Genomic DNA, 25,498 nt, shown 5'->3' with positions numbered 1-25,498 from the left:
TGGCAGTATAAAAACAAAATGGGGGAGTGCAGCAAAATGCCGCCCACCTACTTTTGTTCATAGAATGCGCCTTTTTTGGGGCAATGGGGGGCATGAGCAAGTAACAGAAAGTGTAGCTCAGCGTGTGACGTAAACAGCGACGTGGTAGGGAAGCCGCGGCTAGTCAGTCCTTCGGCGATTCTCTCGTAAGTCGGCCTGTTGTTCACCGTTCCCGTCACCTGACGGTTAATGGCCTCTTCGTTTGTGAGGGCAAGGAGGGTGCGCAATTCCTTGTCTCCCCAGTTGCTCATCTTTACAGTGTCTGTCAGGTTTGCGTTTCCCACTTCCTACTAACTGCTCATTCCTGCTATCAGCTGTTTCCTGTCTATCCACCACCAGTGGCTCGCACGTGCGCCGTCATCAACAGCTCCTCCCACAAGTCTTTAACAGCCCCTCCCATTGCAGAAGGCCGTCTTGGTTTGTTTAAACTAAAAGGGTTCTGCCAATATGTCTACCCTACGAGGCGGAAAATTGGGCACCTAGGATCAACTCGCCAGTCCGGCTCTGTGTGTCTAAATGCTTGCAGCTTGCCAGCAAAACGGCCCAACATTCGCTGAAAATCTGGCAGTGTAAAAGGGGCTATAGTTGCTTTTTAGCTGCAACTGGTAGCTCTTTTGCTCGCTCATCAGTTGGTTGGTCGGTTGTGCACAAGAATTTCCCCACCCTTTGGCATCCACAGTTTTTGCCTTAGGAGGCTGAAATTTTGCATAGAGGTTGCAGCTATTGCATTGTCATACGTTTCTTTAATTCTTATTAATCGCTTGTCAATTTAATCCTTATATGGCTATACATTTTCATATGGCAATGATTATGATGTGTAGTGAAGTATTGGTCATGTTCCCCTGTGATACTGGGCAGTGATTTATCCAGTTCTAACTTGACCTTTGAACTCTGAACTGTTTTGACATCTGGTAGTGTAGGTATGTGCCAGGCTGTTTGACATTGAGTAAATTGTTGATTTGGCAGAAAAAAAAAAAAGTCATTTTAGGTCAGAGGTTTCACTACGTTCACTCTTCAGTGCCACAGCAATTTATGTGCACTGCACTGCCTTCATTTTGACATATTTATGTTGTCTGAACTGCCAGTATGTTTTTGAATGCAAGACATCCAACCAGAAAAGTTTTTCCTGCTGTTTTAACAATTACAATGCAGATCTTTCTTTTGTAGTTTTGGTCATCCTTCCAATCAGTTATATGAACTTTACCAACTCATTGAGAACTGATGTGGAAACTGCTGCTTTCAGTTTATACATGGTGAAAATGTTCAGTTCAGCATTTTGATTTTTATAATCTCTCCTAAAACTCTGATTTTTCTCTGATTGAGAAATTACAGCCTGGCTCGACCCCACCTTGCAGGTTGGGTCTCCAGGTTTTTATTTGTCATTATTCCCCTGGGCTTCAATCCGGTCTGGTTCTGGCCAATTTACCAGTGTTTCTTTGTTTTGTGTTTTTAAATGTAACTGGCAGTTCCCATGAGTAAATGGCAGGAGTTTCAATGGACTGAATCAGGGAGGAAAAAGAGAGAAAAAAGGGGTGACTGCGACTTAGAGAAGGAAAGTGACAGTATCACAGAGCACTAAAGGAGAACTGGGGGAGAGATATGGAGCGTGCGCAAGAGTGGTTAAGGCTCAGGTCAGGCTTGGACATAAACTGTGCGGGTTTGTGTAGGGTCGGGCTTTATATTTTGGGCCCGATGAGATCTCTAGTCTCTCCAGGAAGACCTTATAATATACTAAGTCTGCATGATGAAGGTGATCTATTTTGTGAATACTTAATACGGCATCACCTTGAGTATTTTTGTGGCGTGGTGCACCAAACTCCAGCACTAACAAACAAGCCAGCCAACCAGGCATACTGCAGTACTGAACAAAACTTCCAGTCAGCTATGATTGGGAAAATAACTCCATCCACTGTTCATCAGCTTCAATAGCAGTGGGGTTTTCCTGGTAGTGTGGAGCCACTCTAAATTCTGTTCTCAAATTTAACACTTTGGAGTTTCTTGAAAAAATTTTTTTTATATCAGTTATTCATTGTGCATGGCCTCTTGGATCAGCGCTGTTACGCACACATGCCCAGTCAGGAAAACAGCCTTTGATTCGTCAACAGACTCAACCTAGTGCATCATGGGATAGTTCTTGTCCTCAGTAGGCTCCAGCTAATGGCTGATGACAACAGCAACTATTTTCAATACAGATGTAATCATCAAAGACATTCATTTTTTTTGCATTTATTAATTTTTATTACGTTTCAGAAAAATATGCTCGATTTTAAAGCTTCTGAAAGAGATGTGATTGCACTGAAGCTCTCTTTGGAAAGCTACAATACTGAGGAAGCAGAGGCAATTTAAAGATCACAGTTGTCCAGACCTTGGAATCCACCCAGTGCACGGAGTTGACTGATTCGTCTGGCATAGTGACATGAAACAGTGTTTTCTCGGTTGAAATAAACAATCCTTTAAGTGCAACGGGGGACTAACAATTAGCTGATCGAAGGCACGGGCAGGACTTGCACCGATTTTAAGCTGTTTTCAAGCATTCCAAGTGGTGTTTCAGAACCAATGAGGAACATTAACAGCAATTGGAAGTGCTGATCGAAGCTCATCTATATTGTCTTTTATGTCATCTCAGTGTTGCCAGACATTGTAGTGTTTTACTTCGCTTCACTCCAGTTACTACAGAAATGTGAACTAATAACAGTTTTGCCTTGCTTATGGACTCACTGCAGTGCACCGCTGTTTTCTAAGCCTGGCATGGGTTCCTGTTGACCTGGTGGCCTACCAGGCCTGTAGAATTGTAGGGGAAACACTGTCCTGGATAAGCCTAGACCTAAAAAACACTTCCAATTGAATATTGTCATACAGGAAGAAGACCGTAACACGCTTGCAAATTATTGTAATTACATTTTTTTTCTTCAAATTACTACATGCATATTCCAACACGTTTCCTTGCTTAATTTGCTTTGTCAGACATGAAGAATATTTAATTGAACTGCCTCTCATATTACCATTGACTGGACTAACTATTGAATTGATGTTGAATTGAGAATGATTTTGAATTAGGCTAAATCATGAACACTCAAAAGTCGACATTGAATCGTGAGACTTAGAGCATTCACACCTTTTTCAGCTGTGGAGTGAAATTATTATTATTGATAGGATGACAAGTGAAATGCCAATGTGAAACCATGCACTTACTTCAGTTAAAAGACTTGTCTTTTTCATGTGTGTCTGTCTATGGAATCAGAGTTGACAGTGTGTCATCCAGCCAGGACGGAGTGAAGTCCAGAGAGCTTGGTTCAGCAGCGTTGTACGACGTGTTGCCCCCCAGCTGCCCCGACCAGCCAGCGGTGCCCAGCAATGTCTACGCTGCTGCAGATACACACCAGGAAGAGGGTGAGGCCTCCAAACTGAATTTCTTTTATGTTAGATTTGCTCTGATATCAGGATCATATGTATTACTAAAGTGTAGCTTCAGGTCTTGAAATGTCAGAAAATGGAACTACACACTAAATTATTATTTTTTTTAAAAAGCAAATTCTGCGTTAAAACAGCCTTTTTTGTTCAAAATGAGTTTGTATCTGTCTGCTTGGATTTGAAAGTGTGTTTTAGCCAGACTGTCTGGTCCTTCCCTAATCAGGTCCATGCAAGACAGAGCAGTGGTGAAACAGTGTCCCTTGACCCCTCGTGTCACACACAATTACCCCTTTTCCACCAAATTAGCTCTGGGTCTTGAACCTGGCAAACCTGCCTGCCTTTTCACCAGTTTTGTGCAGAACCATCATAAGCAAGAGCAAACAATGCACAACAGAAATAAACAGTAGTAGCAAAATCATGGAGTACATTAATTATCTGCACACGTTTGTTGTTGTTTGTCATTAGTGGTATTTGTTTTTACCCAAAAACAAGTATGGACCAACTATTAATGAGACCATAACGCTCTGTTTTTGTTTGACAGTTCATTGTCACCTTTTCCATTCTCATTTTACAACCTATAGAATATGACATGCCCACTTAAATCGTCACAGTTCATTCTTCAGGTCAAGGAAAACCTGTTAATTTTTGATTCCAGCTGATAACCATCTTTTTGGATTCTGAACCAATTTACTTTTAGTCAGAATGCTCTGAAAGGTTCAAAATTAGGTGTGGGAACCAGAAAGAAACCAGTTCCATGTTGGTGGAAAAGGGGTATATGGACCCGAGGCTGAGCCTCCTACAGTCATTGCTTCCTGACTCCTCTCTTGTGCAATTTTTTCAAAATATGTTTGGAGCGACGGCTCGAGCAGAATTTGAGGATTTAGTTGTCAATGTCACCATCACTGATGAACAATAACCCAAATAGGTCAATATCATTATTGTGATGATATTGAAGGGTTGGCTGATGCCCAAAATCTAAGATAATATCGAGTCTTAATATCTTGAAATTGATATAACATTGATATTTTGCCCAGCCCTACCTACTTTAAATAGTGGTGCCAAGTATGTGCTGCTGCTGCTGCACACTCCTGCTTGGTCGGCACCTTAGGAAAAAGGATATCGATGCACGATATTGGAAAAAACTGACATTGCCTTTTTTTTTTTTTTCCTTTTTGCAATATTAAAAAATACAAGAATTTTCACCAGATGACTTAAAGTAAGAAAATTAAAAAATAGTGGCGGGGCTTTTACTCACCACAACTGCAGAGGCTACCAGCTTCATTTGAAACAGCCTGCATTATAAAAGGGCCGTTATTTATTAATCCCTCTGCATCTTTATATTTTTTAGTATTTATCCACTCCTGTTGCCTTGATAAAGTTAATGCATCGCGCTGTCATTTCAAACTCAACACTTCCTGAATTTGTTTCAAATTAAAAGCCCCTTATAATCCCTCCATTTTCTAAACAGGCTTGTATTGTGAAACATTTGTAGCAACTTGTTGTGGAGGATTTAGTGACTTGTATGTTTGCGTACAGTATTTCAAAAGTAGCTCCTGCCATCTGGTGGCCCTTTTTAGGTGACTACAACAACATTTCGGCTGGCACATGAACAGACTCAGTGACTGAAATAATAGCAAAAGTAATAAAAAAATAGGACAAGAATAACCCGATGACATCACACACGTCGCGATGGCGATGTTCAAACGATATATCGTGCAGCCCTACTCCTCATCTCCGATAATAATATCAAAACACTTACCCAGATTATAAGGCTGAGCCCAACTGCATCCCAGTGTTTCTTCTTTATAGGACTTTTTGTTTCATCAAACAGATGTGTGTTTTCTTGAACTTCAATGATGAATCTCGCCGCAGCATCATCTGCCATGTTGAGTGTGGCGCCCTGTATATTCCGATGGATTTTAATTAGCTGTCAGTGTTTCTGTTGTTTAACAAATCAATCTGAAACATGATCCCACAATATCGTTAGCCACTGTTGTTGTCGTTATGATTGTGGTGTGAACTCTGCCATGTACTTGAGCTAAACCGATTTTTAAAACTATGTATTTTATGTTATTGTTATAGCAATGGTTTTTGGTGTGGGCGGCATATACAACTTTTGCTCTACCTGGTATCAATAGATTAAAAAGATCTTACATTGAACTTGGTGAACCCTGTGGAACCCCTGTATCAAATTCAATCCACTAATAAATTCTCATTAATTTTATTATTTATTATTATTATATATTTATTTATATTTATATATATATCTGATTGACTAACAAATGTATTCAGCTCATAAGGTGTATGATTTTGTAGTCATTCATTCATGTCATGTATTGTAGCTTAATTCTTACACAAAAATGACAGTGTCAGGGCTTAAAGTGAAAAATTTGTCAATCGTTCTCCGTCTATAATTTTGCGCCCTACTTGAGCCATGCCCACCTCTATTTATTTTTCACCCCTCTCTCCAGTTCTGCTGTATTAACACCAGGTTTAATATGTTTTGCTTCCATCTCTCTGCCCTGCTCTACTCTACTTCAACGTTACTGAGCTCTCTCTCTACTCTACCAGTAGACTACCACATCCACCTGTTGCACCAAATGCACACAGCATTGTTTCCCCTAGGATGGAGTTGTAGCAGCGGAGGTGAAGCACACGCATGAAAAATAATTTTCACATGCATGAAATTTTTTTGTATGCTTACAAAGCACAGCCTGCTGGGATGTTTCTATGTATCTACTGGCACCAGAAGGGCTCTTTAGGACTAAGTACAGACAGTACATGTGTGCACAGTAATGAGCAGGTGAAATGTCTGTCTAGCTTACATATGAGGTGTCTCAAGATTTAGGAACATACAATTGTATTGAATATAATAAATAGTGCTGCACGATTTGATAAAAATGTGCGATTGCGATTATGGTGGACAATATTGCGATTGCGATTACAATATAATTACAATAAAATGTAATAAATAAATGGTATCATGAGTCTTTTTGCTTGATTCAGTGTTTCCCCTACGTTATATTAGGGGGGCACTGACCTGACATAGTTATTATTATGGACAGACAGTGTGTCAATGACCATTAACAGACTGAGCACAGTCAAACATGCTGCTCACACAGCAGCGCAGCACATCTGCAGATGAAAATTAGCCTGTATGGCTAAATTTGGCATATTTACATGACTTAAGTGATTATGTTAATTAATGTGCACTGTCCCTTTTTAAATAAAATAAACATAAACACAAACTGTACACACAGCGGAGCGAGCCTGTGTTGCGTTCAGGCGTTGTCACGTAAATGACAAATTCCAGCACGCCATAGCACAACACAGCAGCATGTCAAGTGGGCCGAAACAGAGCAAAATTGCTCAATTTTTCATTTGTTATGGAGTCCATGATTTCCCTGTGACACTTACAAATGTTTGCTTAACTATGCTTGGATGTTGTTTTATGAGGCTCTGACGGTTTTCAGTTGTCTCATTGTCTTTAACGTTACACTTTTCCCTGTGCTGTGCTGTCTCAAGTGTTGTTATAGATTGGTCGTGTTGCCGCGGGACGTGGCGACTTTAACTTTTAAACTTTTACACAGCACGTCTTTCAGGTATGGCGACGTTGGACAGAAAGACGTGCTGTGTAAACGTTTAAAAGTTAAAGTCGCCATGTCCTGTCTCGAGTGCTGATATAGATTGGTCGTGTTGCCGCGGGACGCGGTGACTTTAACTTTTACACTTAAACAGCACGTCTTTCTGTTCAACGTCGCCGTATCCGAATCCAAAGTATCGCCATGTAACAGACGTTTTTTTCGCCACCAACTCAGCCTGTTCATGGTCGTGCTCATGCTCTTCTTCAGCGTCTGTGTTGGTCACTGCTGCACGCCGGCTTCACGCACTAGAATAGCTTGTGGGCGTGATGTCAGCAAACTCCACACACTACAGGGGGGTATACCAGAAAGCGGGTTATGTGAAAACTCAGAGTAGTTTAACCCTGAAATGAGGGAAACTCTGAGTTGTCCGTTCCAGAAAGAGAGGTAACTGAAACTCTGAGTCAGTCACCATGGTAACAGACTCTGTGAACATAACCTGCTCGCTGACAAGTTTTCTTCAATAAACCCTGAGTTTTTCTCTGTCTCCTCCCTCTTACACGCTGTTTCTTTTTGTCATTCATTCAGTCCGTGTCAAAGCTTGTATCGAAGCGCATTCATTAGCGGAGATTTACCGTCTGTCACAGTCTAAATCCTGCTGGATATTAGTTTGTTACTCAGGACTGTCTTAAGTTACTGAATTTATGCACATCAGTCATTTCTTTGGACATCAGTTTTTGCCTTTACATTCAACTATTACACAGTAAGAATTCACCCTCAGCTCAGAATCAAACCTCTGTCCTTTTTATATTTATTATTTTTTTATAACACTGTGCACAAGGATCAGACTGTCAGTCTGAGCAGCTCCGAAATGTTTATTGCACATTATGTATAGGTCTAATTATTTAAATTTTAAAAATCGGTATGAAGCTTTAGACACGTAGTATCAATGACTAATGATCTCTATCACTGATGTCATTTGCCGCACTGATGGAACGTAATTCCTATAGCCTAATATTGGGGATTATATGTTAATATTTCTGAGTGAGCAATGGTGCAGCATTTCAGTGTCTTTAAATTTATTACATTTATAGCTGAAATAAAGTCACTGAATGCTGTTGAGTCAAGATACAAATAGATGTCTTTTCAGGTGCAAATCACCAAACATATTATTACTGGGTCAGACTGTGAGTTTACAGTCATGTCTTTATGTCTTTGATCTATAGCCTAGCCTATATGTTTTAAATCTTACTATTTTTCAGTTGCTACCTCCTGTTTTTTTCCCCATCAGATTAAATCTGAACAAATATATTATTATATATTACTAATATAATGTAATGTATCTACAGCCTGATACACAGTCAGATCCCACCACTTTATCTTCATTAAGAATTATGTAAGTCTGATAAATGATGAATAAACGGACAACACTGAATAAAACTTTTTTATTAACTTTATGGTTAACTTATTTACACTTTCCTTGCTCTGACTCAGGCTCTTCTTTTAAAGATAAACGTGCACACATGCACTAATATCTCTACATCCACTGGATTAAAATGGAGGCACTGTCTTTTATTTACCTGTTGCCATGGTGAATCGTGGAGTCGGAGCTCCATTGATGATGGCTTTTTATTGTTGGCTTAACTCAGAGTGAACATACTCAGAGTTGACTGAACTAACTCAAATCAGCTGTTCTGGAACCGGTAACTCAGAGTTTCCCATCTCAGGGTAAATCAACTCAGAGTTCAGGGTTAGACTCAGAGTTTGTTGAACCTTCTACCTGGAATACCCCTCAGGAGAGGCAGTCACGTTCACAGGCACACACGTTAACATTTATTTAGCCTACATTAAATCGCAAATCGCAGCCTTTTATGCGGTTATGTGATCGCACAGCCTGACATCGCGATTGCGATTAGATTAATCGTGCAGCACTAATAATAAAGTAAAAAGTCACTTGACATGCTGCTGTTCTGTGCTATGACCTATTTAAGTGTTGGAAGTTGTTATTTACGTGACAACGCCTGAACGCAACACAAGCTCAGCATGAGTGCCGTACTGAGCTGCTGTGCGAGCAGCGTGTTTGTCTGTGCGTAACAGTAGTCTGTTGGTTATTTACACTGTCCATTTCGATAACTTTGTCAGCTGACAAACTGCACCGTGCGCCTGCATCAGAGCAGAAGAGCACATTTTAAAATACATTTATTTTATCAATTAGTTATTAACTTTTACTATTTTTAGCAACTTGCCCGCTCGGGCAAGTGAGTTGTTAGTTTACATGCCCGACCGCGAGTTTTACTTGCCCCGGGCAATCGGGCAATCCTTATTGTTGAGCCCTGGTAGTGATGCAAATGACACTTTTTACAGCAATATTTTTTGTCATTTGGAGTCTGTCCATCTTTTGCACGGATTGCATTGATAAATTACTCTTCTTGGCTTTTTAATTCGCGAAGCTTTTACAGCACTTACAGTAACATAACGAGTTTAGTTGACATCAACTCCACCACTGTCTGTCTCTGCTGCGCTGCACACACTGAGGGCTCAGCCCCGCAGCGCTGAGAAAGAGCAGAGAACAATTTTTTTTTTCATTGGATTAAAATGTGCTATATCGGGATAGGTATCATTACCGGGATATGAAATGACCTATATCAGGATATGAGATTTTGGTCATATCACCCAGCCCTAAGCCCTTGTGCTGTTGCAGTCTTTAGGTTAATCTCATGGTATTCAATTCAGACTTGAGCCGTGTTAGAAGTGTAGCAGAAATGTTAGTATGATTGCTGTCACGACCATTGACTGTATAACAAAGGACAGCGCGCCTCTACTTACTCCCAATGTACAAAAATGAAGCCAAAATATCTCAGATATGGCTGCTGCTATCTTGCACTGGTGATGTTATTTTGAGCCAGAGTCTGCGCAGTAGCGATTCCTATAGCATTGAGTTCCTGCCCATACAGCCATGTGACCAGTCGCGAGCAGCGCCATTAATTGCGACCACACCGATTGGCACACATAGCTGTCAATCATGACTTCAAACCTCTCCTGTTAAGGCATCAAATAAGTAGTTATAACCAAAGTTATCAGAAAAACAATCACTTGATCATACATCAGTGTAATGAGAACCAACTAAAATGACAGGAACCAGCTTTGGGTAAAAATGATCTGATGTGTACTCTGAATTTTTAGTTTGGCTCATGTCTCATCTGCTAACATGGATCCATCTATTATATTGTTTGACTTGCATATATAAAAGTGAAGGTGTTTTTTAAACATGAGACCAGACATGTATCATTTATGTTCTGGTAAAGCAGAAGAAAAGCAAAAGAAGGACTTGAATATCACTAGATGCAGAGGTTCGCCATCAGTCTCACTTATTAAATTATTATTATTATTTTTTTAACTCCAATTAAAATCTCAAACATGCATTTAACAAAAGTTGCTCCTGTTTGCTTCATAGCTGTCAAGTCTCCCATTTTGGCCGGGAAACTACTGTATTTTACCCCTCTTTCCCGCCGTCCTCCCGTATTAGTATTTTCCCGTAAATCTCCCGTATTATAATATAGTTAAAAAAAAACATTCCTCTGCCTCTCCAAACTGAACTCTGTCACTAGCCTCGCGAGAACTGCCACCTGCAGTAGTCTGGGTGGCAGTTGTCTCGAGGTTAGTGTCGACAGCGGGTCTGGTTGACAAGTAGTTATTTTAGATTTCCTGTACACCTGTCTTAAAATGTAAGGGATACTGCAGCTTGGTTGGGGTGGTGGGACGGCTTGCGGCGGGCGCCGGAAAATTTCCCTTATTTTCAAATCCAAAACTTGACAGGTATGGTTTGCTTTGTGGTGTTTGACATGCTAATGTCTGTCTTGGCTTTAATCCAATGCAGTTTGTTTTCCTTAGATGGATACGAAGCTGGTCAGGGTGTCTGTGATACTACATTTGGTTGGAAGTCGGTGGGGCAAGAGTTGAGGCCCAATGACGTGACAACGGATTTGACTCCTTTTCAGCATGGAAACCGTGCTTTAGCTTCAAAGGACATGAGGAAATCGCAGGGTAAGCCCTCTGACAAACGTCCAGTATTCTAAGATATGATATGTTCCTGATGTCAAGGTATATGAGATGCTGAACACTTGATGCTGAGCATTTTGAACCTGTGAAGTGGAGTTAGTGTGTTGTTACTGACATGAGGTGATGTTGCAGACAGAGGGATGGCTCACTCGGAGGAGTCTCGGCTGGCCAACCTCCTGCGCCGAGTCTCCAGGGAGGATGATCGTGACCGCAGGCTGGCCACCCTCAAACAGCTGAAGGACTTCATCAGCCACGGCGAAAGCAAAGTGGTAAGTCAGATAGTCTCGAGATTATCTTCCTTTTTCCCTACAAACCCATTTCATTATAGAAATAAGACCTACTGAATACTGTTTAAATGGTTATCCCCTCTTCTCCTAGGCTCCTCATTTTAGATATTTTTAAGTAAGTAAACTTTGTGTTTGGCTCTATATTCTGGAAATTTATCTACATTGTCCCTGACACATCCCAGTGATCTCTCAAACAGTGCCATTCATCTGTAGTGATGGGATTATGAAATAGAAATTTCTTTTATATCTTCTTCTACATAAACAAAAGTTTCCCTAAATCTCTACAATGAAGGGGGGTCAGTCCACATAATATAACTGCATGTATTGGAAATGCAGCAGGATGAAATATACAGGAATTTTCCTCGAAAGAAGTACTTTTAATTTTCAACCAGGTCTCTGTCACCCTCCCCCCTTGTGCTGCCAGCACTGGGGCACGAGATCACTGTCTCGCTGAACTGTCCAAAAACTGGGGGACAGTGTTTAAAAATGTCTGAGCTCTGCAATGTTTACCCAGTATGGATATGAACACCTTAAACCATTTTAAAGCCAACCTCATGGTCCTTACTTCAGTTAAAATGAAATGTGTTGAAATAGAATCAGAGTGCTGACAATCACATCATTGTCCTGTTACTCTGTATTCTCTCTCACACAGACCCTGGTCAAACAGCTGGACACCATCCTCAGCACACTGAATGACATTTTGAATGAGAGGTAAGAGGAAGCTGCGCGCTGTACAGTAGGTGTTTTGGGTTCAGGACTGCTTCATTATGGACATACTCGAAGAAGTCAAGTCAGTTTTATTTATATAGCACATTTCATACGACAAGCATAAACTCAATATGCTTAAGATACATCATAAATAACAAACATATAATATCATACAAAATAATAAAGTATTACATATATAGAAACAAGCAGGACATGGTAAAAACAAACAAAATAAGAAGATACTATTATTATCATTGTTCTTAATAAAGGGGAGTTAACAAAAAATAATAATACTAATTCCTAAAACAAATAAAAATACACTTAAAAACCTTACAAAAAGCTTGCAAAAAAAGATACATTTTTAGTTTGCTTATAAAAGATAACACTGTTGTAGCAGACTGTAGTTTAAGTGGAAGAGTTCTAGAGGGTAGGACCATAGTGGACAGCACCTGTAAACTGAATAAAAAATCACAGAAATGCTCTTTGTAATATCATTATGTGGTATTGATACTTATGTTGTTTAGGTTTTGTTAATGTTGCAGGCTCCTTTTTAAAGGAATAGTGTCTGCCGGAAACATCTGCGTGAAAACATGATTTCATTAAAGTACTGTTCTGTTCATAATTTTTGATTTTGCTTCTGAGGATTCAGCACTCATTTACACACTGTCAGTGTGTAGCTCTTATATCTTGTATTATGTTTAAACTTACAATAACCATCTCCATCTAATTACTATTTAATATCTTAAACCTAATGATTGCCACATGGATGTAGGTATTCCAGCAAGTGAAACAGAAATGCATCTTTCCAAGACATAACAAGATGGTCTGGAGACCAGGTGCAATTAGTGCAGTCCTGACTATATGCACCCAGGGCTTAAGGTTCTCTTTTTTACATTTGAAAATAGATAATCATATGTAGAATGCATGTCTATGAAAAAATACTCTTGCGTTGTTTTTTTTTCCACTGTCGCTTAGCAACAATATGGCTGTATAAGTATGTATAAAGCCTGTTAACAGAATACAATAAAAGCTTTTGTTTACACTTTGGCTCAGCAAAGTGTCAGCTCAGTAATGCATATTGTGACCACGCTATGTTAAGAAAGCTCTGCTATGAATGTTTGTTTTGTTTTTATATCATAGCAATCTTTTGGACTAATTTGGCAATCGTTGGAAGCAGTTTTATGCTGCATACACTGTTTAGAGACCAATCCAGAACAGAGGAACAAGCATTGAAAAGTTTAATATATATTGAATACTCTTTACATGTTGTTTGGATACAATAACTACACTATGGTTTATGACTGAGGAAATGGTGATTTACGTTAGATAATAAAGCATTTTTCTGCTATTTGGAACTTTTCAAGTTACCGTGAGGATTAACATTTAGAAATGACTAGATTTTGTGTACAGTCAATATGAAATGGGCTGTGTTCTATGCGCCACAGCCATCATACAATCCCATATGGCTTGTAGCCTAGGGCTATGTTTATAGCATCTGGCAGCAACTAGATGATTGCACAGCAAGCATTTAAAAGTCCACTGAAAACCCTACATTTTCCATATACACCACACTGTCGTTTATGGGATTTATGAATGAACAAATGACCTTTATCACCATTGCAGTTGGTTTTGGCATCTTACTATATAATGACGAAAACTCTCTGTGTGTCTGTGTGTCTGTTCCACGTTTTTGTCCTTGCTGACTTGGTCAATCCATGTGAAATTTGGCACAGTGGTAGAGGGTCATGGGAGGATGCGAATGAAGCGATATTACATCAATTAGCCAAAGGGGGGCGCTAGAGCAACCAATTGAAATTGCAAACTTTGAATGGGCGTATCTCATGCCGCATATGTCATAGAGACATGAAACTTTGCACAGAGATGCCTCTCCTCACGAGGAACAAATGTGCCTCAAGAACCATAACTCCCGGTTATATAGATTTTAAGCCATTTTGAAGTTTTTGAAAAACACTTCAAATCGATCTCTTCCTAGGAAGTTTGACCGATCTGCATGAAACTCGGTGAACATAATCTAGGGACCAATATCTAAAGTTCTCTCTTGGCAAAAGTTGGAAAACTTACTAAAACTGAGCTTCTATAAGGCAATGAATATTGTGGAGGGCGTGGCTCATCACATAAAGGTGTATAACATCTCAAAGGTTTCACCAATCACCACGCAACTTTGTAGGCATATGACCACACAATCTGAGGGGACCCCTCCATTATTGACCTGATCAAACAAAATGGGGGTTCTAGAGAACTAATTTCTTATCTAGGCCTAACCGCCATATTGATTTTTACTAAACTTGGTAGAGATGTAGAATAGGATGCCTCAAGGTGACTGGAGAGATGTAACTCTAATTGGCAACTGGGTGGTGCTATAACAACAGAAAAATGCTTAAAAATGGCTAAAATGTGACCGATGGCTGTGGCTCCCCCTGTGGCTGAATGGTTTTTGTTTTTTGTTTTTTTTCTAATTTTTGATATGACTAAGTCATGGTATGGTATGCTGTACATAATCACGGAAACTGTCAGTGTGTCATTCTGTCAGTCAGTCATTCTACCAGTGTGCCCCACTTTTAAGTCAATACAACATATAAACACTTTAACTATCTGCCTTTCAACGTGCTACCTCAACTACTAGTGTACAGTTTTAGCCCACTAACTATCCCACTATTGGCAATGGTACTACTGTACTTTCAATAAAGCAATCGTACTATCAAATTCACGAAAACTCTGTCTGAATACATTGCTCTTTTTAATGGGTTCAGTTGACTATTTAAATTTCCTATGACCTGTATCTCAAACACACACCATGTGAAACTGTACGTGGGCAACTGTGCACTCAATGGGTATGGACTAGTTACAAATAATTTCAAACCAATATGAGACATGGAATTAAAAAACATGCCCCTGCCTTAAAACAACCTTGTTTATTTTAATTGAATAAGAAACCATTTGTGTTGCTAATACTCCATATCCAACATCTTCCAATTGTATGTTTTTGAGTGGAGGAAAGAGGGATTTACACTCCCAAACAACAAAGTCAAGTTCATACATTTCAGGCACAGAAATTTTGCTTGTTTTCAGGCACCTGGTTGCGCCTCTGTCTCAGAAGCTTGACATGACTTCCACATGCCATGCTGTCTCTAACATGTAGTCTCCTTTCCTGTGTTGTTGACATGTGTAGCAGTAAGCTGCTGTGGGAGTTGCGTCAGGACGCGGCAGCTTGTCTGGGTCTCCTCTGCACAGTGCTCAGCTACGAGGCTGAGCGCATCTTCAAGTGGCTCTTTCTGAAGTTCACTTCGAGTGGTCGGGACGAGGTAAAGTTGTTGTATCTGGTGGCAGCACAGCGCGCTTTGGAGGCTGCTGGAGAGAGGAAGGCCTTCTCTCATGTCATGCAGGTAACCTCACACACAGTTGATTTCTGTATAGCTCTGGGCTGGCCTTATTTCCTAAAATACTCTGTGGCCAGGTATATGAAGTTGGAGCATCTATATCATGGAAAGCATACTGGATGGTGCCATGTAAGGGCCTGGTAGGTGGATGATTTTCTGGACTGTGTTTTTTGTTTGTTTCAGCTGGTGATGAGCAACCTACAGTCCATCCTGGAGAATGTGGACACACCAGAGCTGCTTTGTCAAAGTGTAAAGTGTATTCTTCAGGTGGCCCGCTGCTACCCACATGTGTTCAGCACCAACTTCAGGGTGAGTGTTTCAGCAGTCACTGACATTGTTGCATATGTCTGAGGCCAACAGGTTCAACTAAGGTGTTTGTTTTTCCACAGGACACAGTGGACATCTTGGTGGGATGGCACATTGACCACACACAGAAGCAGTCACTCACTCAGCAAGTTTCAGGTCAGTTGGATTTCTTACTTTTATGCCTCTGCATCAGCAATAGCGGTGGCCCCAGGCATTATGTTTTGTCCGTACGTCCTTCCGTATGTATGACTGCGTTAGTCCATCCCATTCTCATGGATGCGATATCTCAAGAACACTTAGAGGGATTTCTTCAGATTTGGCACAAATGTCAACTTGGACTCAACAATGAAGTGATTAGATTTTGGTGGTCAAAGGTCAAGGACACTGTGACCTGGTCTGTCTCACTCTTTAGAACATGATATCTCAATAAAGCCTTGAGGGATTTTTTTCCCACAAATTTGATACAAACGTCCACCTTGAGTAAAGGCTGAATTGATTAGATTTTTGTGGTCAAGGTCAAGGTCAGTGTGACTTTGCATCCGTTTCATTCTCGTGAATGCAGTGTCTCAACAATGCATTGAGGGAATTTCTTCATATTTGGCACAAACGTTTACTTGGGCTCAACGATGTACTGATTTGATTTTGATGGTCAGAGGACAAGGTCACTCTGAACTCACAAAACATGCTTTTGGCCATAGCTCAAGAATTTATATGCTAATTATGACAAAAATTTACATGAATGTCTAATAGGATAAAACGATGAAAGGATGACATACATCCAAAGAGTTCAGTGGTAGGCTTCGCTGTGACATCATAACTGTGACATGTTCTGCAAAAAACACTTTTCTGGCCTTTATTCAATGCCATACCTCAGGAACAGAAGGGAAACATTTGGTTAGATACTGAATTGGTGACACTAATCTTGGGTGTCCTCCTTGAAACTGTGCTGATTGTATAGATCTTCTGTGCTGCCGGGGGGAAGATGAGTGTGACGCATCCATGTTTTCACAGATATAAAGTGTAAAGTGTAACTGCAACTTCATGGGTTTGCCATTTGTGTTTAGTAGATACTAAACATCTTCCCTGCGGTGAAGTTTGGTAAAGCTGTCGTCTGTTTCTGTCCCCTTGCCTGTGGTTTGAGCTGAGCAATTGATGGAATTAATTGAACAGTTGCATTTAACAGCTTGTCTGCACAGAATGCGTTTCAGCTGTGTTTTTCAGTTGTCAGTCTCATCTGATGGTTCAGATACACTTCTGTATTAATAAGCACAGTTGTCGGCACAGGCTGAGTAGCAACTCAGGCTTTATAAATGTGACCAAAAGCATATTTTTATGCTCCAAATCTATTTTCTCCTGAATAACGCACACAACTACTGATTGAGTGTTGACTTGTAAGTGCTGCCAAAATGTGGGTGACCAACACAGCAGTACTCTGCTTTAACACATCTATTTTGCTGGTGCTCTGCTGACATGTTTAAAGCAAGCTGCTTGTATAAAGAAGGCGTGAAAGCATACTGGCAGTCAAGTGCTTCACTATTTGCCACTGTGCTTTTCTGTCTGTGTTTAGGCTGGTTACAGAGTCTGGAACAGTTCTGGGTGGCAGACCTGACCTTCTCCACCACCCTGCTGGGACAGTTCTTGGAGGATATGGAGGCATATGCAGAGGTAAAGTTAGTCCAGAGTCTGAAAACATGCCATATTGAGCCAAGCTCTAATGCAAGTTAGGTTATCAAGTATCATGAAGCAATGTTTACAGGTGTTTGGACATGGATATCATTTTACAGGCAAGGGCAACAAATTATACACTGAGAAAACAATATTAATGAAATATTAATATTTTCTCAACTATTCGAACTGAGAAGAAGCAAGGAATTATGTATGTTTTTATATATATATATATATATATATATATATATATATATATATGTTTCAACGATACTCTGAAATTAGGCAGTAAATATTTTCACATAGAACTTGACCAAGTGTGTTTTGTTTAGGATCTGAACCATGTGATGTCAGGGGAGGTGCTGGATGAAGACATCCCCCCTCCCTCGGTGTCCCTGCCCAAGCTGGCAGCTCTGCTGAGGGTTTTCAGTACAGTGGTCCGCAGCATCGGAGAACGATTCAGCCCCTTCAGAGGACCACCCATCACTGAGGCCTACGTCACTGATGTAAGAGCCACACCTAGGACAACCAACAGTGTTGCTATTATAAAAAATACACTGAACAAAAGATCGAATCAACTCCTTGGGTAAAATGAGGAAAGCAGTATAAAAATATGGCATTGTGGAGATATGGTGGGAGGACGTGGTTATCCATAAAGTTTTTTTTTAATCTTGCAGTACAATGATCATGTGTATTTAAGCAGAAACAGAGATCCCTTTCTAGTGTGACTACGATGGCATATACAAACTCAGCCTTTGTTGTGTGTAAAATGCATTCTGAAGTTCAGTTCAATATTGCGATTTGCGATTGCGATTACAATATAATGAAAAACTGGTATCATGAGTCTTCTTGCTTGATTCAGTGTTTCCCCTCCATTATATTAGGGGGGCCCTGACCTGATCTGACATAGTTATTGTTATGGACAGCGTGTCAATGACCATCAACAGACTAAGCACAGTCAAACACACTGCTCACACGGCTGCGCAGCACGACACTGTACCCACAGCGGAGCGAGCCTGTGTTGCATTCAGGCGTTGTCACGTAAATGACAAACTCCAGCACGCCATAGCACAACACAGCAGCATGTCAAGTGCTGTGACACTTACAAATGTTTGCGTAACTGTGCTTGGATGTTGTTTTATGAGGCTCTGGCGGCTTTCAGTTGTCTCTTTATCTTTAACGTCACTCTGCTTTCTCTCGCAGTGCTGATATAGATTGGTCGTGTTGCTGCGGGACGTGGCGACTTTAACTTTTAAACTTTTACACAGCACGTCTTTCTGTTCAACGTCGCTGTACCTGAATCCAAAGTATCACCATGTAATAGACGTTGTGTTTTTTTCGCCACCAACTCAGCCTGTTCATGGTCGTGCTCATGCTCTTCTTCTGTGTCTATGTTGGTCACTGCTGCATGCCGGGTGGTCACCTGACCATATGTGCTGCACACACCAGGATAGCTTTTGGGCGTAATGTCAGCAAACTCCGCACACGACAGGAGAGTTAGTCACGTTCACAGGCGCACACGTTAACATTTATTTACATTAAACCGCAAATCGCAGCCTTTTATGTGGTTATGTAATCGCACAGCCAGACATCGCGATTGCGATTAATCGTGCAGCACTAAGCTGAAGCTAATATGAGGTATTAACTATCTGTGTCAGACAGATAAAGAGGGAATTTTCCCAAGTTACAGCCTTGTTTGTACCAAAGCAAAACAAAACAACAACAAAAAACAAACAAACAAAGACCAAAGTCTTTGTGTTAAAATTCCTCCACTGCAGCTCAACAAGGAAACAGTTTCAGGAAACACAAATAGGCAGTTTAGTAGGGCTGTAGTCAACCAAAGAAAATCTTGATCAACTAAAGTCCCACATAATCTTCAACTAATCGATTAGTCGTGGGAAAAAAAAAATCTGCACTTATTTTTACTTCTGCAATGGTGTCTGTGTCACTCTGCAGTTACACCTCCAAAACACTAGTCGGCGGTGGAGGACTGTGTTAAGTTCTGTAAAGTTTAGTTCAAATCAAACTTTATTTATATAGTTGATTGAAAACACACATTAAATATAGCTTAATAGAGACAATTTCAAACACAAGTACGCAAATTGGCTTCACTATAAATCGCAGAACTGACAGACAAACACTTGTCTTTATCTGGACACATTTCCCCCACCAATACAACATGCTAATGTTATTAGCACAAGTCTATGGCATTTTACATTGTATAAATTAGCCTAGCATCTAGCGATCTTTTCCTCTTCTCATATAAAACCAGGGACAACAGCAATATTCAACAAAGGTAGCTGCACACAATTGGGCTCCATTACAACTCACAACATTTACCAACAAAGCAACTGCCTTATACTAAACAAGTTTTCCAAGCAAATACAACATGCTAACGTTATTAGCGCCAGCCTATGGCATTTTACACTATAAATTAGCCTAGCAATGAACGGAGGTTTCCTCTTCTCATATGAAGCCAGGATAAATCTCGAAGTATAAATCCCTGATAAATCACACACACGACTTAAAATGCTATTTTAGTGGAGGCTTTACTGTCTTCAGAATTTATTGTTTCTTATCTGTGAAATACAAGTAAATACAAGCTTCGTTTCCACTGAGGGAAATGGTGTCAGTATACAGGAACTGACAGGAGGTCTGCATTGGTGGAGGCATACAACTGTGAGGCCGCAGTTCTAGTTTAAATTTTGCATGAATGGATTTACTTCTAACATTCGCTGCAGCAAAATTATGTAATGTTAAAAAAACAGTAATTGATTACATGAGAGGCACAATCAGGAGGGCAGTAAAACTACGTTTCTGCTACTTTGACATTGGTAATATGTAAAATATGTTCTAAGTAAGGTCACATGCATTCCAGTCAATGTCTGTAGATGTCACACCAGAGGTTTTTATGGTATCAGAATCATTTTTCTCTGTGTGTTTTTCCTCAGGTTCTGAACCGGGTTCTGGCCTGCGTGACCACGGCGAAGCAGGTTCAGTTCTCTGAGGCAGTTCTCACAGCAGGGAATGAGTGTGTTGGTGTGTTGCTGGCCAGCGTGGAGCCCTGCGGTCAGCTGATGGAGGCTGTCCTAGCCTATGGCCTGGACCAGTTGGACTGCTGCCGGGCTTGTGGCCCAGACTACAATCTAGCAGTGCTCAGCCTAGTCACTCTGGTATGGCTACTTTCAGAGTTTGATCACACCTGCAGTTTGTTTCACTATTTATTTCGAAGAGAATATGATTGTCAAGCAGAGCTCCCCTCCATAAGAATTCCTCTAAAGCCACACAGTTATCAGAGAGCCTTTCCAGACAGAGAGGACCACCAGTAAAGCTTACCGTTTCTGTTAAATTTTATTTTCTGGAACCTTTGCTTGAAGTCACTGTGGTTATGCATTTGCTTTCAGATTGTTGACCAGATCAACACAAAGCTGCCTGCATCCTTTGTTGAGAAATTGTTGGCTCCCGACTCCCAGCTGCTGAAGCTGCGCTTTCATCGAGAGAAAGAGGTGTGCGGGTTTGTGTTCCTTCATCAAAAAACTGTATGAGAGTATAACAGGGTTAGATAAAGGCTCATTTGCTAGCACGTAAGGCTCTGTTCATGTTTTCAATATGGCAAATACACTACATAGTATGTAGGTACCCAAACATTCCAGCCATGTGTCATAGTTTAAGATATGTGAAAAAGCATGAGCATTCATCTACTTCTATATCAGCCTCCAATCTTCTGAGAAAAACTGCAGTGATGTGTTCCCATTCAACCAGAAGACAGTTAGTGAGAACAGCCACTGTGGTTAGCCAGTAAGGCCTGGCTCACAGTCTTTGGTCATTTCATCCCAAAGGTGTTGGATGGGGTAGAGGTCAAGGCTTTGTGCAGGACATCCTAGTTCTTCCACACCACACTAAGACAACTAGTTTTCCTTGGAACTGGCTTTGTGCACAGGGACATCATCATGTTGCGGCAAGAAAAGGTTTAATACAAAGCTGAAAGCACACTAGTATCTAGAATATAATCATATGCTGTAGATGAAGATTTTACTGTACTGGAACTAAGGGGCCCTTACCAGAAAAAAACAGCCGCAGATCACAAGTACACTCTGTTCAAAGAGAAGCATAACAACTGGGGTTTGGTCAGGGTGAGGGCTGCTGTATTTTTTTAGACCATTTCAAGGCCTCTTTTGGCTATTCAGAAGTGACATTGTCATTTGGCGTAGACTTCTGGTCCATCCACTACCACAAGAAAACAGCATATGAAATGCTAAACTTTAGTCCTCCTTAAACTGAAATACACATGGGAGGAAATGGTAAATTAGTTTTAGGACCTTGCTGCTTAATGGTAGTTGTTCCCTTGACAAGGTACCAACTCAGTGTCAGGAATAAAACTCAACTGCTTCCCTAAAGAAACAAACCAGTACAAAGTGTGAATTGCAGCAGTCAAACAGAAGAACTGGGCACCATCTGGAAATTCCAGGGTCTGTATTGCTCATTTCATCACCGCTAAGTTTTGCATTTTTTTGAGAATGAGAATGACAAGACTGACACACAGCAAACATAAAATGCTCCTCTCTCTCTCTCTCTCTCTCTCTCTCTCTCTCTCTCTCTCTCTGTAGACTGTGGGCTTGCGATTGTTGGCTTGAACAAGCTTACGTAATGAAATGAGCGCTTCAGACCCTGGATTTTATCGATAGTGTTCAGTTCTTTTATTTGATCACTTCAATCCAGTTTTCGTACAGCAGTGGCTGGACCAGAAGTGGAACAACAGTGTTGTTTCCCAGAAACCAAAAGACACCTACAGACAGTTTATAGTTGAGTTTAGGTTGGGTAAAATGAAACTAAAACAATATAATGTCCTCAAATGTTTGCTAACCTGTATGTGTGCATGTGTGTGTGCATGGACTCCCTAGGTGATGTCAGCTGTTCATGGTGTGTACCAGGCGCTCCTAAGCCTGAAAAACATTCCAACCCTGGAGGCAGCTTATAAAATGGTACTGGGTGAGATGGCATGTGCCCTGTCCAGCCTAATGGTAACCCTGGAACCCAGTGGCAGGGCCCCAACACCTGGCGTCCCCTGCCCCAGCATCCAGCACCCTGCTTTTGCCTCCCTCACCCTACCCCAGGAGAAGGCTCAGTTCACCCTAATTTTCAACCTCAGCACCCTCACCACCATTGGCAACACAAAGAACTCTCTCATTGGGGTGAGCCTCTTTGTCTTTCTGTACTGGTTATTACTAAATAGCACTCTGAGTAATAGTCTGCTGTCATGGCTCACACAAGTAGTACTGGTAAAATGATCTGTTTTGGGTCTAAAGGATTTAATTACCACCAAGCCCTATGGCTGTACCAGCTACTAACAGGCCACAACATTATCAAAATGCCTTTGTTGCCTCCCAAGAAAAGCACGCAGTCCTTACCTGCTACAGGCCTAACAAAATGTTTTGCAATGTTGCTGAGAGTTGCGCCAGGTTCACACTGGACGAAGAAGCACCCCGATTCGTCTGTTGTCGCATAGCTGGCTATCAGCAGTTGCCTGGCCATTCACACCAGAAACATATTTCTCCACGCTAGCCAGCAAGTGATTCTGTTCTATGCTCTGTTAAAATCACATGTAGAGCTCTGTCTCTGTCTGCTCTGTGTGTGTGTGTGTGTGTGTGTGTGTGTGTGTGTGTGTGTGTGTGTGTGTGTGTGTGTGTGTGTGTGTGAGTGAGTGGCTCTGCTTGTCTCTTTCTCTCCTCTTTGTTTAGACACAACTAGGGATGCACCGAAATGAAAATTTGTGGCCGAAGCCGAATAATATTAAACGCTTGGCCAAATACCGAGTATTGTTTAGTTTTTCATTAGTTTTTGCAGATGAACCCCCTCCAGATTAGTGTTGTCACGGTACCAATATTGGGACCCACTGTACGATACCAATGAAAATATCATGGTTCTAAGTAGTATCACGATACCACAGCGAAAATGAGGCAGATGTGCCTTTTGTCGTTTATAAAAAGATAAATCACTTTTCTATAATACATCAATGATATTTCAATGGAATAAATTACTTATTGACTTATTCATACTTCAAAAACAGCATCAATCAGTAACTATCCTAGTAATAAATAAAATAAGAATCAACCAGCCACCCTCCTCCCCTGACAAGTCCCTTCATAAGAAAAGAACAGTCCCTAAAGTGTGGTGAGGTTTGTGGGCCGTGAACGGCTCGTTTCTCCTCTGACACGTCACATACCTGTGTTTGGCTGGCTCGGCTGTTCAGGTACTTCTGGGCAGTCCACACGCCAAGAAGAGGATATTATTGGAGCCGACTTGTCTGTCGCCGGTAAGCCGATGGCCGCCGTATTTGACAGGAATACATTACTGTCTGTGTCTGTGACCCCCGTTCAACCCACAATCGGTGGGATTCGCCTTTCGTTTCTGCTGGTGGTTGAAATCTGTAGGCTGCTCGCACAGCGTGCCGAATGATTTAAGCCTATTTTGCTTGCTCAAAACTATTTTTAGTCGCAAATGCGAGTGCCGTGACGGGCGGATCGCCACACTGCCGACATTTCACTCCGCCCGTCACGGCACGCTATTTGATTGCGTTATCAAAACACGCCACTATTATTCGGCCTGGCTTTTAACTTATTCCACAGAAATACCAAATGTGTGTTTTTTTGCAATATTCGGCTGAATATATTCGGTTACCGAATATTTGATGCATCCCTAGACACAACTGACAGTTATCATAGTCCGATTATTTATATCATATTTAATAGACAGTTTATATAGTTTACGCTGCATTTTCAGTGTGTTTTTTTTGCCAGATTTGCTTGCAGACAAAATAGACCAGACACCAAAACTATTGCTGCCGATTGCGAGCTTGCGAGAGCACTCGGCGCTGCGCTGCATCCAGTGTGAACAGCTCAATCAGTTAACACAGGTGCCAAAAGCAAGCGGGCAGCTCTCCACGGAAAATCGGAGTGCTTGGCGGCAAAACTCCAATCTGCAATGATTGGTCGGAGTTTTCTCCTGTCCTGTCTGTCTTCCCCACGCGGAGGCCTCCGACTGACGTAACCGCTCGCGTAACACCACCCCCCACACCCCCGCCCTCGAGTCTGTGAGACAACCAGCGGGCTAGTAATAGGGACGCTTGTGGATATAAACTAGTAACAGGGCTACAGCTCTAGGCTAAGAGCTAACCACCATCAAACCAGCTGTTCCCAGTGACCTTCTGGCAAACGTATGCTCGCTGGACATGAAAATGGATTACATCGGACTGTGGAGATCCACTCACTGAGGAGTTAGGGACTGCTGCGTCCTTGTGTTCACTGAGACATGGATGAATGGTAATATATCAGACTCCGGTGTAGAGCTAACAGGGCTAACACTACACAGAGCAGACAGGGAGGCTGCATCATCTGCTCTGGCAATATACACAAACAATTCATGGTACTCTGATGTGAAGAGGATCTCCCAGTTTTTCTCTCAGGATGTGGAGTTTTTGACTGTGACATGTTGACCCTTTTCATCTTACTATTGCATTATATGTTCTTTCTTATATGTTACACAAATAATGGTTTGTTTCGTTTTTTGCTTGGGGTATGCGAAATGTCATTTTGTTTTTGTGCTGCACATAAAAATGACAAATAAAGAAGTTCAATTCAGTTCATAACGTTATATATACAACACAGCATCCAGTTGCTAATGGCTAACATTAGCCTACTGTAGCGTAGCCTCTGAAACATTAATGCTATCTTCCTTGTGCGTTTCCACTTAATAGTAAAGTTAACGCTATCTAACGTTAGCACTGTAACCTTATTCTAAAACTCATCAGTCATCACTGACTCCAGTTGAGTTTTAAAACTCCAGGGTTGCGTTTGACTGTCTTGGTTGGAATGTTACACTCGCTCTCTTCTTCCGTGTATCTAACGTTACCTTGCCAACGCCTGCGTCCTACATTACGTAATGAGGACGTAATGGAGGAGGGGGGAGTAGGCCTTTGGAGGGAGGTGGAGTTGCAGGAGGAGGGGGATGGGACTTTGGAGGGAGGCGGGAGTTATGGATGTTCAGA

At 41.2% G+C, this 25,498-nt stretch overlaps 1 protein-coding gene across 1 annotated transcript in view; it reads left to right on the top strand.

Annotated features, from left to right (window-relative positions):
- The window catches only part of smg1 (SMG1 nonsense mediated mRNA decay associated PI3K related kinase), a 95,538-nt gene that overhangs the window by 6,762 nt on the left and 63,278 nt on the right, over positions 1–25,498 (top strand). The window contains exons 2-13 of the mRNA XM_033645855.2: positions 3,281–3,429; positions 10,923–11,075; positions 11,223–11,359; positions 12,030–12,088; positions 15,276–15,489; positions 15,667–15,792; positions 15,873–15,945; positions 17,357–17,454; positions 17,787–17,960; positions 20,406–20,627; positions 20,859–20,960; positions 22,356–22,646. Coding sequence (XP_033501746.1) covers positions 3,281–3,429; positions 10,923–11,075; positions 11,223–11,359; positions 12,030–12,088; positions 15,276–15,489; positions 15,667–15,792; positions 15,873–15,945; positions 17,357–17,454; positions 17,787–17,960; positions 20,406–20,627; positions 20,859–20,960; positions 22,356–22,646 — 1,798 coding nt within the window. The remainder of the gene's footprint in view (positions 1–3,280; positions 3,430–10,922; positions 11,076–11,222; positions 11,360–12,029; positions 12,089–15,275; positions 15,490–15,666; positions 15,793–15,872; positions 15,946–17,356; positions 17,455–17,786; positions 17,961–20,405; positions 20,628–20,858; positions 20,961–22,355; positions 22,647–25,498) is intronic.

Source organism: Epinephelus lanceolatus, chromosome 18 (assembly GCF_041903045.1).
Source record: "Epinephelus lanceolatus isolate andai-2023 chromosome 18, ASM4190304v1, whole genome shotgun sequence".
In the NCBI taxonomy this organism is placed as follows: domain Eukaryota; kingdom Metazoa; phylum Chordata; class Actinopteri; order Perciformes; family Serranidae; genus Epinephelus; species Epinephelus lanceolatus.
This window is presented reverse-complemented; position numbering and strand designations above follow the sequence as displayed.